This window comes from Callorhinus ursinus, unplaced genomic scaffold (assembly GCF_003265705.2).
Source record: "Callorhinus ursinus isolate GAN/ISIS: 27379988/994484 unplaced genomic scaffold, GSC_fseal_2.0 scaffold18, whole genome shotgun sequence".
Classification (NCBI taxonomy): domain Eukaryota; kingdom Metazoa; phylum Chordata; class Mammalia; order Carnivora; family Otariidae; genus Callorhinus; species Callorhinus ursinus.
Window position 1 is genome coordinate 182,105 of NW_027397080.1, and position 15,346 is coordinate 197,450.

The 15,346-nt window shown below is 56.8% G+C and overlaps 2 protein-coding genes across 11 annotated transcripts in view; both read left to right on the top strand.

Annotated features, from left to right (window-relative positions):
• MKNK1 (MAPK interacting serine/threonine kinase 1) overlaps positions 1-6,168 on the top strand; it is a 42,935-nt gene extending 36,767 nt beyond the window's left edge. For 5 of the 7 annotated variants that reach the window (XM_073902659.1, XM_073902656.1, XM_073902658.1 and 2 more), the window contains 4 exons: positions 737-931; positions 1,610-1,774; positions 3,022-3,065; positions 4,359-5,691. In XM_073902659.1, coding sequence (XP_073758760.1) covers positions 737-931; positions 1,610-1,774; positions 3,022-3,065; positions 4,359-4,593 — 639 coding nt within the window. In that variant the 3' untranslated portion in view covers positions 4,594-5,691. Of the gene's footprint in view, positions 1-736; positions 932-1,609; positions 1,775-3,021; positions 3,066-4,358; positions 5,692-5,873 lie in introns of those variants that run through there. The other 2 variants (XM_073902660.1, XM_073902661.1) reach the window with 2 other exon arrangements.
• Positions 6,169-8,369: 2,201 nt separating this feature from the next.
• On the top strand, positions 8,370-15,268 carry KNCN (kinocilin). 4 transcript variants are annotated; one of them, XM_025855968.2, is made up of 8 exons: positions 8,370-9,061; positions 11,222-11,489; positions 11,872-12,007; positions 12,563-12,631; positions 13,319-13,393; positions 14,206-14,228; positions 14,770-14,851; positions 14,943-15,268. In XM_025855968.2, exons 1-8 carry the CDS (start codon positions 9,039-9,041, stop codon positions 15,131-15,133), a joined length of 867 nt encoding a protein of 288 aa, XP_025711753.2. In that variant the 5' UTR covers positions 8,370-9,038; the 3' UTR covers positions 15,134-15,268. The 4 variants fall into 4 exon arrangements, with proteins under 4 accessions (XP_025711753.2, XP_073758764.1, XP_073758763.1 ...); XM_073902663.1 differs by lacking the exon at positions 11,872-12,007 and having other exon boundaries at positions 11,239-11,489; XM_073902662.1 differs by having other exon boundaries at positions 14,770-15,083.
• Positions 15,269-15,346: the final 78 nt, after the last annotated feature.

Below are 15,346 nucleotides of genomic sequence, written 5' to 3' on the forward strand. Positions count from 1 at the left end.
TCCGTTTTCCCATCTATAAATGGGAAAAGCAGGGAGATTGGATTTGTTCTAAGAGCTCTCCCAGCTTGGATGGACTCTTAATTCTGAATTCTTATACCTCCTTGGTCTAAGCTGGCAGAGAAGCTTGGCAGGGACTTCACTTTAAGAATTCCTTGTCTTATGGGGGCGCCTGGGTGGCTCAGTCAGTTAAGTGTCCAACTCTTGATCTCAGCTCAGATCTTGATCTCAGGGTCGTGAGTTTAAGCCCTGTGCTGAGCATGGAGCCTACTTACAATTTTTAAAAAAAAATGAAGAAGAAGAAAAAGAAAGAAAAAAAAAAAGAACTACTCACTTTATGGGACTGGATGTCCACAGACCCCCTCCTGGACCCGTGCCCCTGGTACATTGAAGTACCTGTACATTAAGTGACTGTCTGCAGAGAGCTGAGCAGCTTCTTGACCAGGAGCCTCTGCCTACTGGAGAAGGACCTGGAAAGATGGGAAGGTGACCTGGAACTGGTCATGTGGATCATGGGGAACACTAGGACTCCATATACAAATGCTCAGTTAGCCCAGCTTTTCCAGGTGCCTTGGTGGTATCAGGTGAGCCCTCTGGCCGGCTTTCCTGGCAACTCCTTGCTCTTCGGCCCCATGCTCCTGCTCAAGTCCCATGACATTCTACTCTTTGCCATCTCCTCTCCCTGTGACTAAACCTCTCTCTTCTCTGCCATTTCCCCTCCCAACCTTGGCCCCCACAGTGTGGCTCTGCAGAATACATGGCCCCGGAGGTGGTGGAGGTCTTCAGGGATGAGGCCACCTTTTACGACAAGCGCTGTGACCTGTGGAGCCTGGGCGTGGTCCTCTACATCATGCTGAGCGGCTACCCCCCCTTCGTAGGTCACTGTGGGACCGACTGTGGCTGGGACAGGGGAGAGGTCTGCAGGGTGTGCCAGGTAAGTACAGCTCGGGGATCTGCTGCACGGGGCCTGCCAGGGGGTCAGCATGGTTGGGGGATGCCCAACAGGACTGGGCTGGGAGGTGTTCCTGCTCCAGAAGGGGGTCTCTGGTGCCCCTTTCCCCTCTGTCCAAGGGCCAGCGACAGGGTGAGAGAGAGACAGGCTTAGCTGGGAGTTCAGGGGAGAGTTGTTAGAGCAAACCATACCTGAGCTGAGCCTTCAAACATGAGTCTTGCCCAAGAAATAGAAGCAGGAGTGGCAGAACCAGCCAAGACATGGAGGTGAGACAGCTGCATGTGTATGGGAAAGAAGAGTAGAAGTGTAAGCTTGGCAGTGCGGGGAGCTGTAACCTGACAGATTGCCAGGGGCCCATTTGTGGGGGCCCCGTATGAAGGGCCGAGGAATTTGGGCTGTGTTCCCTAGTTGGCATTCCCCAAGTGTGACCCATGCAGCCCTCCAAGTAGCCTAGCCATCTCTGTCCGACAGGGGCATTCTGTGTGGTCTGATGACTTAGCGGGGATGGGGGGCCAGGGAGGGCCCTAGCCTGTAGCATCTCCAAGCCATGAGCCGCAGCTTCAGCTAAAGCCAAGGGGACCCAGGGTGACCAAATCAATGGCAGGCACATTCCACTTATTCCCTGGTAGCGTGGTGTCAGGAGGAATCTTCTTTACCTAGAACAAGCTGTTTGAGAGCATCCAAGAAGGCAAGTATGAGTTTCCTGACAAGGACTGGGCACACATCTCCAGCGAGGCCAAAGACCTCATCTCCAAGCTCCTGGTTCGAGATGCAAAGCAGAGACTGAGTGCTGCCCAAGTTCTGCAGCACCCTTGGGTGCAGGGGGTGAGTAACCCGGGGAGGGGCGGCAGTCCACCTCCTGAGGCCTGTAGCGTGGCTGTGAGGAAGCTTTTAGAGTAGCAAGTACTGGACAGCAGCCCAGGTGGCTGACCTCAGCTGGAGCGAGACCTGCTTCAGTCCCTGCCCATGTGGAGTGAAGTGGCCACTGACGTAGCCCCAGAAGGAGCCCCTTACTGGTCATAGACTTGGCTCTAACCTTTGCCCCGGACTAGGCTCCTAACTGACCCTTGCCTCTCAGGAATGAGCAGAGGCCTCTGGGGGATTTGACACACGCATCCTTCCATTGGCAGAGGCACACAGTCTTGGAAGCAGCCTGGTATTGGCATTTGGGGCCTGTGGCACCCTCCCCTTAGACAGACATGTCATGAGCTGAGAACGCCAGAAGCAGGGCCTTGCTTCCCTGCTTGCAGTGAGGATGCATTCGGGGCACAAAGGTTCTCCTCGTGGTCCTGGGGTGCAGCTTGCCTAAAAGGCAAATGGCGGTGTTTTCCCCAAAGGATCCAGGTCTTTACCAGAAAACATTTTTAACCATCCTCCTCAGTTAGGCATGTTACCTGACTTCTGCCCCTCCAAGGGGTCTGCCAGACCTCCTGTGATTTACTGTGTCATTGGTCTGCCAGGCCCTAGCCAGCCTCAGTGGCCCTTCCAGTGGAAGGAAACAAACATTGCCAGCCCCATGTTACAGGGGGGACCCAATCTAAGAATCTCTGAGTGGCTGATTCCTAGCCACGCAAGAGTTGCTAGCTTTACTGAGCACCTACCCCATGCCAGACTCTGGTGATACTGGGATGAGTAAGACCCAATCCCTGTCTTCTTACTTTAGTGGAGAGGGGGAGACAAGGGAATAAATTATGGGATCGTGTAACAAACGCTTATCAAAAGTGCTAGGGTTACAAAAGGATGAGGGTCCACCTCTGCTTGGACAGGGGTAGGGAGGTGGCAGGGGTGGGAGAATGAATGCTTCTCAGGGGAAGTGACCCTCGAGCTGGGTCTTGGAGGATAAAGAAGACTTTGCCGGGCAAAGGGAGTGAATCTCCATGCAGAATCAGCTGGGTTCAAGCTGTCCTTTCTTGCTCTCTCCTTGGAAGGTCTGACCCTACAGGCAAGCTCGGCCAAGTGTCTATGCTGGGCCAGGAGTCTCTAGTAGCTTACCCACTCTGCACTGGTGTGGGTCGGGCAGCTCTTGAAGGAGGGAGCAGTGCTTACCCCCACGTCTATCCTTCCCATTCTAGCAAGCTCCAGAAAGGGGACTCCCCACGCCGCAAGTCCTCCAGAGGTAAATGCTCCAACCACACCTGATGCCCTTCTTTCTTTGGCTTTGACTTTCCCTCAAACTCTCAGCCACGTTGGGGTGGAGGTGGGGTAGGGAGCCTAGGTGTCATCCTCATGAAGGGGCTCCCTGGCCTGCCTTCTCCACAGGGCTCCTCCCATCTTTCCCCTCTTTTCTGCTGCCACCTGACGGCCTCCCCTGCCCTCCAGCTCCTTCAAGGCCCCTCAGGTGCTGTTTGCAGGAGAAAAAACTGTTACCATGTCTGCTTGCATCTAACTAGAAATCACCATTTATAGCCCAAAGACCTTATCTGTAGGTTATTCACCCCAAGGTTCCCTCCTGCAGCTGCGGGTTGGTGACAGTAGCAGGAGGGGGCACTGTGAGGCAGTAGGACCAGTTGTCCTGTCACCACTAGACACAGTAATAGTAATGGCCGCGCTATAGTAAATGCATACCACGTGCAGGATATGGTGCTAAGGGCTTTACAGAGATTCTATTCATAATCTTTATGATAAATTTAAAAGAGAGGTGTTCCTATTACCCCATTTTATGGATGAGAAAACCAAGAATAGAGATTGAGGTAACTCACGCAGGGCCACACAGGTGCCTTGGGTAGTTGGACTTTGAACCTGGATCTGTTTGACTCCAATGCCTTTTAACACTAACCGTGTTCCTAGTGAGCACTGCCCTATTCCCAAAGGGCCAGGGCTACCACACTGTGGGAACCCCTCCAGGGAGCCACCTCATGACCAGGTGCTGGGAGTTACACGGGGAAGTCTTACATCACCGTAATTGCCATTGGAGTGAGGCAGCCTGATTCTCCAGAGCTGCGTCCAGGTGCCTTGAGGTTCCAAACCTCTGGTCCGCCTTAGAAGATGTATCCGGCAAACCCACAGTGCCTGCTATATGCTAGCCCTGGGCTGGGCCCCAGGGATACAGACACAAAGGCACAGCCCCTGCTCTTGGAGCGCCCCACCCTGACAGGGGAGGGGGATACATGGGTGTGCGCTTCATGTGCCAGGCCCTTCCTCAGGGAGAGCTGGGTGCAGAGCATGGGAGCACAGAGGAGGGTGCTCTGAAGAGAAGGGGACATTTGTCCCAACTCCTAAGTCCAAGGACTGTAGTTGAGGCTCAAAGCCATTCCAGCCTCAGTGAAATCAGATTGCAAACCTGGGCAAGAACGACTTTTGGGGAAGTGGGGAGAGGAGCTGCCCAGAGAAAGCCTCCAGGGGTGCGGGAGCGGGCTGGCCAGGGCGCTGAGCCCCGCTTCCCTCTGCTCTGTGCTGCCCGCCCTTGTAGAAATAGCAGCACGATGGACCTGACACTCTTTGCGGCTGAGGCCATCGCCCTTAACCGCCAGCTTTCTCAGCGCGAGGAAGACGAGCTGGCAGAGGAGTCCGAGTCGCTGGTCGAGGGCCTCTGCTCTGTGAGGCTTTCCCCTCCCTGCAAGTCACGCCTGGCCCGCCGGAGGGCCCTGGCCCAGGCAGGCCGCAGCGGCGACCCGGAACCGTGCCCAACTCCCGCCGCACTCTGACCTGCTCCGGCCACGGCTTCCCGGACCTCGGCCCGCCTGGGCGTGGCAAAAGTCTGCAGAGCACGCAGAGGAAGCTGCTCCGTGGCCCCCGTCCCAGCCAAGGCCCTGAGGTTCCCACCCAACCCCCCATCTCCCCGGAGTCTTCAAGGAAAAAGCTCCATCCGAAGGAGTTGTCTTTGAAAAGGAAAGCAATCACTTGTCACTTTGCATAATCGCCTGCGGCAGGGACATCTCTGCTGGGCTCCCGCCCACCTGCTCACCCGCCTGCAGATCCAGGATCCGCCTGCTCTCCTGGGCGGGCGGGCGGCAGCGGGTTGGGGCTGCAGCCTTCTGGGAGCCAGGCTTGAGAAGCGGCAGTAGACAGAGGCTCTTTCCTCTCCCTACACTGTCACCGCCCCCCCCCCCCCCCCCCGCTGGTCCTTCCTTTGTCCTCCGGATGTCCTCCCCTCGGCTGAGCGAAGCCATCCCCTCAATTCAGGAAAGGGCAGGCAGCCTTCCGCGTTCAGGAGGCCAGATCAGTCTTCCAGTCTGTGGTGCGGGAGAAGCACATAATCTTTCTTTGCCGGGACCAAAACGTGTCCCTCATTTATCATCCTCTTCCTTGTTTGAGATTGCTGCTGAAGTCCGTATTATTTCGTTTAAAAAAATATTTGTTTTTTTTTAACCATGCACTTCCAGCAAAGATGGGACTTTAAACTCCCACTGCAAGCCGGTGGATTTTCCAGAACATGTCATGGCGTGCTCGTCCTTGAATGTCCATGCATGTGGAAGGTTTTATTCAGCTATTTCCTATCATTCTAACTGGTTTTAAGCTGTTAAGATGAAGAGTGACTTAAGAGGCTGTGTCTGCTGGAGGGCAGCACCAGTCCAGGGCAGTTAGAAGGGGCTCCGTGCCCGATGTAGCACCAGATCGCAGGCAGCCCTGGTCCGAGCCATGTGCCGCCTGCTGCCAGAGAGCCTGAGGGTGCATCTGGTCCCCCGAGAAGCCGAGCTGCCCAGCTGCCTAAAGAAAATGGATCTGTACAAGTCAGACAGACACACAACACGACAGTGCTATTATACAATGTGCTTGTTTTAATAAAACTGTTTTAAATTCTAGCTGTGGCCTTTCTGGTGGTCCTTTCCTCCCCTGTGAACCTGAGAGGGAGACAGGCCTTCTGGAGCGGGGCCGAGTCCAACCCAGTGGGGAGAAGGTGTCCCTAACTGGGACCTCTAAAATCTAGCCCCTCACTGGATCCACAAAACAAGGTGAAGGAGAGATCATTGCTTTTCTTTTTTAGGTGAGGAAATGAAGTTCCAAAACATTGGTCAGTCTCCTGTGCCAGGACCCAGAGAGGAGTGAGAAACAGCCTCTGTCCTGTAGGGTCTCCCTATCAGGTGGAAGACGAGGCATCAGCAACCATCACACAAACCAGCTTCAAAAAATGCCTTAATAGGTGTGCCCTGTGCCCAGGCCAGCCACACGCCCAAGCAGGAATGAAGGTCCCCTCAGTCTGGAGCAGCACTAAGCCTTTCTTGAGGATCTGTTGTGTGCCCAGGACTTGTCAGAGTTAGAACAAAGAAAAATGGGCCTCACGTCCGCAGCTCTCGTGTTCCCCATGCAAAGGGCTTTGTGTGCTTTGTCCTGTGTCACCCTCAGAACCACACTGGAGAGGGCTGGGGTGGGAAGGGGCTTTAGAAGTTCCCAAGCTGGAGCGGGAGGGAGGTCTGAAGGCCAGGGCAGCAGACAAGGTGCTGCCGGCAGCTCCTCTCCCTGGGGAGAGGGGAGATGGGGTCAGTGGCTCCTCACTCTAGGGGCTGTCCGGCAGCATCAGTGCCTCCGTCTTGACGCTGACATCCTTTCTGTTGACAGTCTTCCCTTTGCAGCAACTTCTCGCTGGAGGCAGATGGGCTGGAAAAACAGGCCTGCAGAACCTAAGCCTTCTGGCCCAAAGTCTCCCCAGTCCCTGGGGACTCGGAACCAGGGTATGAGTTTTGTCTCGACTCCAGCCCCAGCCCATCAGTCCTTCGGGTTGGCCAACTGAGAGGTGATTTCCAGGGGCTTCCTGGGCTTGTTCTGGGTAGAGTTCTAGCCAGCTCTCAGGCCTCTGTGCCTTTGCTCAGGCGCTGCCCTCTGCCAGCCCGCCTCCCCGCCCTGGTCCACCTGGCGAGGCTGCTCTCGTCCTCGGCTCCGCTTCAATGCTACAGCGCCTCCTTCGGTTTTGTTAGCGTTGTCGTGCGCTAAGCAACAGCCACTGGCAGAGAAATGTCCAGGCATTATCTCCTTTAATTTTCAGAGCCGTCATGTGAGGTGAGTGAGGTACCATTATGTCACCCCACTTAGAACTGAGCAGAGAAAAGAGAGAAAGACCTTGAGGTACAGGTAGGAAGACAGAACCGGGATTCGTCCCGGAGAGACGTGGGATGTAGAGCCATGCTGCCCGGCTTCCGATCCCAGCTCTGCCACTTAACTAGCTTTGAGCCCTGGGCAAGTGACTCAGTCTCTGAGGGCGGCAGTTCCTTCAACCAAAAATTGGGGCTGCTAGGGCTTACCTCATGGTCCTGTTGTGAAATGAGGGATTAAATGTAGAGTGGTTGGAGCAGTTCCAGGCGCGCACAGCCAGTGTGTGGTCCAGGGTTGGCTGTGGCGGTTGTGGTCCTTCTTACTGCCGTGCCTCAGCACAGGGCACAATCCCTTTACTCGGAGCCAGTGACGGAGACCAGTTTCCCCCACTTTCCTTGGCGTGTGTGGGTGGAGATGGATCTGCGCTTTCCAGATGGGCCTGGCCTCTGGCCCTTTGTGGGGTTCTCCTGCCGACAGGGTGCTCTGCCCCTCTGGGCTGGGGGTCCCTGTCCCCAAGGCCCCTTGGCTGTAGTGCCAGGGCAGAGTCTGCGTTTGGGGATCGGGGGGCCTGGGTTCTAGTCCTGCCACTCTTCACTGGGTGACCTTGGGAAGTCCCCTGCCCTTTTTGAGGCCTGGGCCATGTGCCTGGCTCTACTAGGCAGGGGTAGGTATGGCAGACACACTGAGGGAGGCTCTGGGGCCTGGAACTGTGGCGGCCAGTCCCCTGGCTCTAGGGCTCAGGTGTGGACCGGGCCTTAGGAGAAAGCTGGTCCCGGCCAGCCGGCGTGTTCCAGACCTCAGGCCTCCTGCCTCTAACCCAGTTAGCAGGACTCCTGTCTAACCCCTGTCTGGGGGCCTGGGCACAGCGGCCAAGCCTTTCTCCCTCCAGATGTCCACCCGCCTGAGCCCCTGGGGGCCGCTTCTCCCTGCCGGCCGAATGCCTCTCACCAGACCCCGCTCCCGAACAGCAGTGCCCTGGTCCCGTGCCAGCTCCCTGGAGCCAGGAGCCGGGTCCCCCCTCAGCTGGCACTCTTGTTGCCATGGTAGCAGTTGCCTTGGAAGCCACTTCCCCGAGTTCAGCTTCTGAACAGCCTGGGAAAGCGCCCGTCCCCCAGGGGACCAGGGCATTAATCACGCTCTTTTCCAGGGTCCTCACCCCTCAAGGAAAATAAACGGAACTAAACCACACTGAGGCCTTCTCACCCCTTCCTCCTCCCCAGCCCATGCCAGCCTTGGCCTCGGCACCTCTGGGGAGGAAAGAGCATAGGCGTGCGCTCTGGCCCGGGCCTCGCCGCGAAACAGAGGTTTTGTGGAGGAAAGCAGCTGTGACCTGGGGCCTATGCACCCCCCACACGCCGTCCCGGATCCAGAGGCCTCGGGGACCCAGGCTTCAGCGAGGAGGGCTCCGAGGCTTGCGAGGTGGGGAACAGGCGGGGCAATCATCCTCTAGTGACTCGGGCTTCCACCTCCTTTACCTATGATAGGAGGCACGTCACCCAAGGATAGGCTTGTGTTTTCTTTCTCACAGATGAAACAGCCTGTATTGAGGAAAGAATAAGCAAGCCTCCCTCTCTACATTTCCAATCAACAGGAGAGCAGGCATCACAAAGGTTTCAAGTAGCCTTTAATGACACTCCCCTGTCAAGAGGGAAAAAATGGAGGCCTTGACTGAACACAGTGTCTCCCTCTGACTGTAGGGTTGCCAATCCCTCCCACCTCAAATAGGACAAGTTAGAAATTCAGGGACAGAGAAATGCTAGAGTACTTCCCAGCTGAGCACAGAATCTGGGCACTGAGGTTCTCTCAAGGACTCTGGGGCCTCCTTCCACTCCCCGTGTCTCAGTTTCCCCATCTATTCCATAAGGATCTTGGATGGGTTTGTAGTTCTGTGATCTTGTAACTGATAATGGTTTACTGTGTCTCTGCTCCATATTTCCTCCTATGTCTCTGGGCCCTGAGGGATTTACAAGGTCAAACAAAACAAAACAAAACCAAAACAAAACCCTTTAATTTCGAATTTGGTCTTGTTTTTAGAGGTTAGAGTGTTCTTCTGGGATCTGAAACTCACAATGCACAGGCCTCCTTGCCTCCAGCCTCTGCCATCGACATCCCCCTTCACCAGATGGGCAAAGTGAGGTTCAGGAGGTGAGCGGCTGGCCCAGGTCCCACAGTGTGCGGTGCCCTGTCCTGCTGACGGTGTGGGGCCGCCTTCAGCCTCACGCCCCTGCCCAGCTAGTTATGCAAACACTTACTGGGGGTGAGGTGTTGAGATTCCCAGAGCTCAACATCTCAGGAACACATTGTCATAGACAATTATTTTGACAGCTCCTTCTAAAACTAGTCAGTGGGGGATCAATTACGTGTGACAGAGACATGGGCTGTCATTTGATGCCTAATTAGAGGAATAATCAGACCTCATCCTGGAGAGCGGCACAGGGGACGTTGGCCACAGCTGCTGTAGCTGGGGAATGCCCACCTCCGGGGGCTTCCTCTTATGGGGGCCCAGAATACAGCCAGGGGACCCCACTGGTGCTCTGCAGTCCCCCTCCTCTCTATGTACCTTTGAGTTCACACCTGTCCTTACCCAGGCCCCTCTCCAGCCTCCCATCAGTGCCTTCCCTCTGCTGAAGCTCAGTCCAGTGACCCTGGCCTTCTCAGGCCCCCACCCCTGCCCAAGGAAAGCCCCTTGTTAGAGACGGAGGTCCCACGGGGCCCATGGCCCTCCTCCATGCTGACCTGAGGTCGTCCTGCGGGCCCAGGCCCTCCCTGAGCTCTGCCTTGTGTTCAGAAGCCAGGTCCTCTCGGGCCATTCTGTGGGGCTCACTCCCTGAACCGGCCCGTGAGGGGCTCACAGTCTACAGAGGAGACAGAGAACAGGACAGATGATGGGGGAGCAGTGGTAGGTAGCCCACCCACTCAGGCAACATCAGGAGTGGCTTTACAGACTTGGGGCTGACCGAGCAGACACTCAGCAGAAGGGCGGTGGCAGAGAAGGGGCGAAGCGAGGGGCAGGGGTCCCTGTGGAGGCGGAGGGCCGTGGCCTGGCTATGTTGGGTGGCAGACATCGTGGGGAGACAGAGGCACGCAAACAGAGGCCAGTGGGGCTGGTGATGGGACCCTGGGAAGAGGGCCCAGGTGCCTAGGTGCAGGCATAGGACCAGGTCCAGATTCGGGGATCAGGGAGGCCCTGATCCATCAAGGGCCAGAGAATGCAGTAGGTGGCGAGGGCCGGGTCTGGGGGTGGGATAGGGCTGGGCTGGGCTACCACTGCCCAGCCTTGAATTGGTGGGTCCTGCAAGTACGTTAGGAGGTGCTAGCCATGTCCCCTAGCCACTGGCACCCAGTCCCTGCCAATCCTTCTCCCCGTATTTGTTTTCCTCCTACCCCATCTCCTCCCCCCACCCATCTGCTCCCTGCTCTTCCTTCTCAGCCCCTGCCAGGGATCCCAGGAGGGCTGGGGGCTCGCCCTTTCATCCCACTGGCAACTAAGGGGGTGGATACCAAGCCTACCCGAGGAGAAGGAGGTCCCCTGAAATCAGCCTCAAACCAGGACCCCTCAGCCCTGCTCCCCCTTGGAGACCGGAGGTTGACAGGCTGGCGGAGGGGCAAGGGGAAGAGCATGAACTCAGTGGAATACCTCTTTCTCTCCTCCTGTTCCAGTCACTGAGCCTCGTCCAGGTCCCCTCCCATGCCCACCTCTGAGTCCCTAGCAGAAGCCTCATGAGCCAAATGGCAGAAGAGCGCAGAGTGGGCCCTGAGCATGCAGCCAGGGAATCTCCTCACATCCCTGGCTGCTAAGCCACACGGGAAGCCACCAGTCTATCCTGCCCCCTCAGGAACCAGCAGCGGAACCTGGGCTGAAAGCCCCAGCGGGCCTCTGGGGCAAGCAGCAGCTCACATTGCAAACTCATGAATAACTCAGGACCTCCCAGCTGCCTGCATCTCCGAGGAACCCGTGGCCCCTGGACCAACCTCCTCCACTGCTTTAAACTTTAATAGGCCAAGGCCCAGTGGCCGCAGAGCAGGCTCCAGACAGCAAGGGCGGGACGTCCTGGGCAGGGCAGCTCAGGCTAAGCCCTCCTGAGAGGAAGCTAACGGGGGGGGACCCGGTGGGGCAGGAAGGCTCCCCAGCCAAGGCAGGATGTGATCAGACAAGAGTCCCAAGAGTGGCCTCCAGATTCAGGGGCCTTCACGGGAGGAGGAGTAGGCTGGCATGACCTGGCAGGGATTCTAGGTCAAGGTGCGGCTGGGGGCCCCTAGGGGGGCTGTGGGATAGGGTTACTAGCCCCGAATCTTCCTGCCCAGAAATTCCCACTCTGAAGGTGGAGCTCCAACAAAGATACATCCAAGAGGACCGAGCCCTCCAGGGCCTTCCTGGGGACAGGCCCCACCGGCTGCAGACAGTACCTTGGGTAGACCTGCATGGACATCCCCATCAGCAGCGGAGACTTCCGCTGCCTACAGCTGGCCTGGGTGGCCCTCGGCCTGGTGGCCGGCAGCATCATCATCGGTGTGTCCGTGTCCAAAGCTGCAGCTGCCGTCGGTGGCATCTTCATTGGCGCTGCTGGTCTGGGTGAGCAGGTGCCGGGCTCAGAGAGGGAGCAGGGGCATGGTCCGGTGAATGAGAAATGGGGGGAAGGGCTGGTTCAACAGGAATTGGTTGGGGAGGTGTGAGCAAGGCAGCTGTCGGGGCGCGGGGAGGCAGAGGAGTCTTGGCGTGAGGTTCCTTCTTCCAGGGATAAGGACACTGTGGAGAAGGGAGCCGGCTGCCACACTCCTCTTTGGCTGCTCCCCCTCTGGCCCTCTAGTTCCAAGCTCTGGGCCCTTGGGTTTTTGGTGGAATTCATCAGCCTATTGGGGGTGGGTTGACAGGGGGCAGGTAAAAGAGTTCAGAGGTCCCAACGGGCACTCTGTGAACCAAGATAAGATCCAACCTTCCTGGTATACCTTGGCAGGGCATCTGTCTATCTTTCCAGGCATCTGACCATCTGTCTATCTGGGCCAGTCCCACTGATATCCCCACAATGATGCTGAGTACCATCCCTTCCCCACTCCACCACACTGGGGCAAAAGCAGAGCCAGAAGCACCAGGTTGGTGGGTTCTTGGCATCCAGACCTGCAAACTCCTGCCAAAGGCCACAGACACTTGGTCTGGGGATGAAATGGGGGTGGGTAGGGCACCGTCCACTCTTCTGCTAAAGCCCTCCCCAGGTCTGGGTGGGAAGAAGCCTGCTCAGGAGCACCCAGTCCTGCCCTAGGGGAGGGCGGGGCAAAGGAGAGTTGGTGGTGATGTCAGCTGGGCCCATTTCCAGCTGGCTGAGAAGGAAGGAAGCCAACCATGCTAATCACCTGGTGGGGCTAGAGGTAGGAGCCTGGGCCTTCACAGCCTGGAGCCCCTTCCCCAGATAGGCACAACTCCCTGCCCCCGCCTTAGAGCTGGGTGTTGGGGAGCCGCCCCCTCCCAACACTCACAGGCTCACATTTACGCACCCACAGTCCCAACCTACACACTCATATTCCTCCCATGCACACGCATATCCCCCTCAGAAAACATCCCCAGGCTCACAGCCTACCCACAGCTTCATGCAGCCTGCACTAACCAGGCCCCTTCCCCATCACAGAACCCCTCTGTGTCTCTCTTCTCAGGGCTCCTCATCTTGGCCTACCCGTTCCTAAAGACTCGGTTCAACCTGGACCACATTCTGCCCACCATAGGTGAGTCCTCCCCCCAGCCCCCAGCAGAGCCCTCTTCCAGGGACTGCTGGGTGAGACCCATTGTGTGTAAGTCTGTGGCACACTGTGTGGTGGAGCCGAGCCCATGTGTGTGACTGCTCCTGGCTGTGTGTGTGTGTGTGTGTGTGTGTGTGCATGCGCACAAGGTGCGGTCTGCTGGCGTTGCCATGACTACTGTGCAGCCGACTCCAGCCTGTTGCTACAAGTGTGCCTCAGCCAGCTCAGAGCGCCCAGAACTCCCATCTCCCCCCGAGAGAGTTTCCAACTCCCCCAAAGCCTCCAAGATCTCCAGATAAGCCCATTTCATTCCTTGAACCCCCATAAACACCCCCTACCACTCCTAAGACCTCAGGACCCCTGTATAGCTCCTTTACTCATCTCTGCCCCCCACATACATGCTACCATCTCCATCAATCCTGGAGGGCTTTACATATTCCTAGTTCTCCCCATGATGCCCACCTCCTTAAAAAGTCCACCCTCCTCCCCTTCAAGGGCCCGTTTCTTCCAACTCCACTCCCTAATCATGTGGGTCACCTCAAGGAATGTGGTGGAGCAAAGACAGCAGCAGGGATGGAGATGAGACAGCAGGAAGGACTTCCCTTCCCAAAGTAAGACTTGATCTGAGAATGGCTTAGTAACCATGGGGCTTGGGGCGGTCTTATCCCGCAGGGAGCCTGAGAATCCACCCCCACCCAGGGCCAGACCATGGGGAGGGAAGATCCAGTGCCAATGGCAATAAAGAGGGTAAGTTTTAAAAATTCCAGTCCATCTTCCATCTTCGCTCTTTGGCTGAGCAGCTCTGTGAGACCCTGGGAGAAGCCTTGAGGGACACGCAGAAGAGACATCCCCAGTCACGGGGAGCCAGCATATCGGGTGGTTCTGCCATGTGTTTGGTCAAAACCCCTCTTGCTCCAAGCTGAGCCGGGCTCCCCTTGTTTGACTTCAGGCCTTCTCTATCATGCCCACCATGGACACTGGGACTGTCCCTAGGTCCCATGCCCGAGTTTACGTTTTCACCCTCTTCTCCAATGACGGAATCCAACTCTCAGAGCTGGTGCCTGAAATGGAACATCTTCCTCCTCTCCCATCTCCACACACCAGAAAATTCTAGGGCAGGAGTTTCTCAAAGATGGCCCCAGCCCACAGCGTCTGCCACCGGTGGTAGGATGCCTAATCCCAGCAAAAGGCCCCTTCCAGAGCCTGCTCCAAACACTTTACATATGTTAGTTTGTTCCATTCTCAAAACAACCACATAAGGAAGGAATGGTAATTAGGCCCACTTTATATGTGGGGCAACTGAGGCACAGGGAGATTAAGTAAGGCAACTAGGAAGTGGTTGGGCCAGACCTGAAACCAGGTATTTGGCCCCAGAGTCCTCTCTCTAACTGCCCCCACCATGCTGCTGTCCTCTTGAAGGGCCATTCTGACCATCTGTGCCTCTTTAAATTCAGCTGAAATTGTCCCCTGGGACGCCCCTCTCTCCCCCGTGGTCCCTCTGGGTTGCTCTGCTCCAGAGTCTGTCTGCTCAGGTGGCCCTGTCCTGGTCTCTCCCCCAGGAGCCCGCAGCAGCCTGTCCACGGTGAGCAGAACACTGGAGAAGCTGAAGCCAGGGGCCCGGGGGACTGGGGAGGGCTGAGGTAGGGGCTAAGGGGCTAGACCCTGCCCTCCTGCCCTGCCTGCTACCCTGATCTCACAGCCCTCCTGGGTCCAAACCAGAGGTGAACCGGGCCCTGCAGACACCAGCCCTGCATTCGCTTGGGCAAAGCTCTTGCAAATGGATTCCACGTGGCAGCGTCGGGCAGGGCCTGAAGCGGGGTACCGCTGGACGTTCCACAGGGGGCCCCTGTATCAGGTTTTTGACCTGGATTTTTCTCTCTGGACTGCAGCTCAGCGTCCTTCCCTTTTTGATCTACTGACTGGTTTCTCTGGAATTTGGGGCCAGAGATATCTCAGTCTCTTGCTCCAGGCTGGCCACAGAAATGAACCACAGGCCCACAGTAACCACAGATGGGATTCCTCAGCCCTTAAGGCCTGGCCCTGGGCCTCTAGAGCTCACGGGCTAGGTAGAGGGGCTGGACCAGATTTTTTCAGGTTCACAAAAACTCTGGGCAACTCCTCAGGAACAGGCTCTTGGCAGCAGTGAACCCGACAGGAGCATGGCTTGGACAGACAAAATGGTCACCGCCATGACACGGAGTCCAGGTGAGGCACCAACCCAGGGGCTTCCAGGAGGAGGTGGCTCCTGAGCTGAGTCCCGTCCTGAGACTCTTGTATGTGACTCCACCCTTCAAAGCTTTCGGTGATCTGACTCCAGACAAGACCTCCAGCCTTTCCTCTTTGCCCCTGCCCTCTCACTGCTCCCGAACAATCTCAAACATTCCAGCCTCCAAGCTTTGGCTTGTGTTCTCTTGGAGGCCTCCCGTTCCTCTCTGCCCACCTCGGGGGCTCAGTCGGTTAAGTGTCCGCCTTCGGCTCAGGTCATGACCCCGGCGATCAAGCTCCACATCGGGCTCCCTGCTCAGCGGGGAGTCTGCTTCTCCCTCTGACCCTTCCCTCTGCTTGTACTCTCTCTCACTCTCTCTCTGTGTCAAATAAATAAACTCTTTTAAAAAACTGTTAGTGGCTTAAATTTAATGGAAAAACAATTAGGCTTTCCCTGGAGATCCACATCAAGACCCATGTTCCCACAGGGTTTGG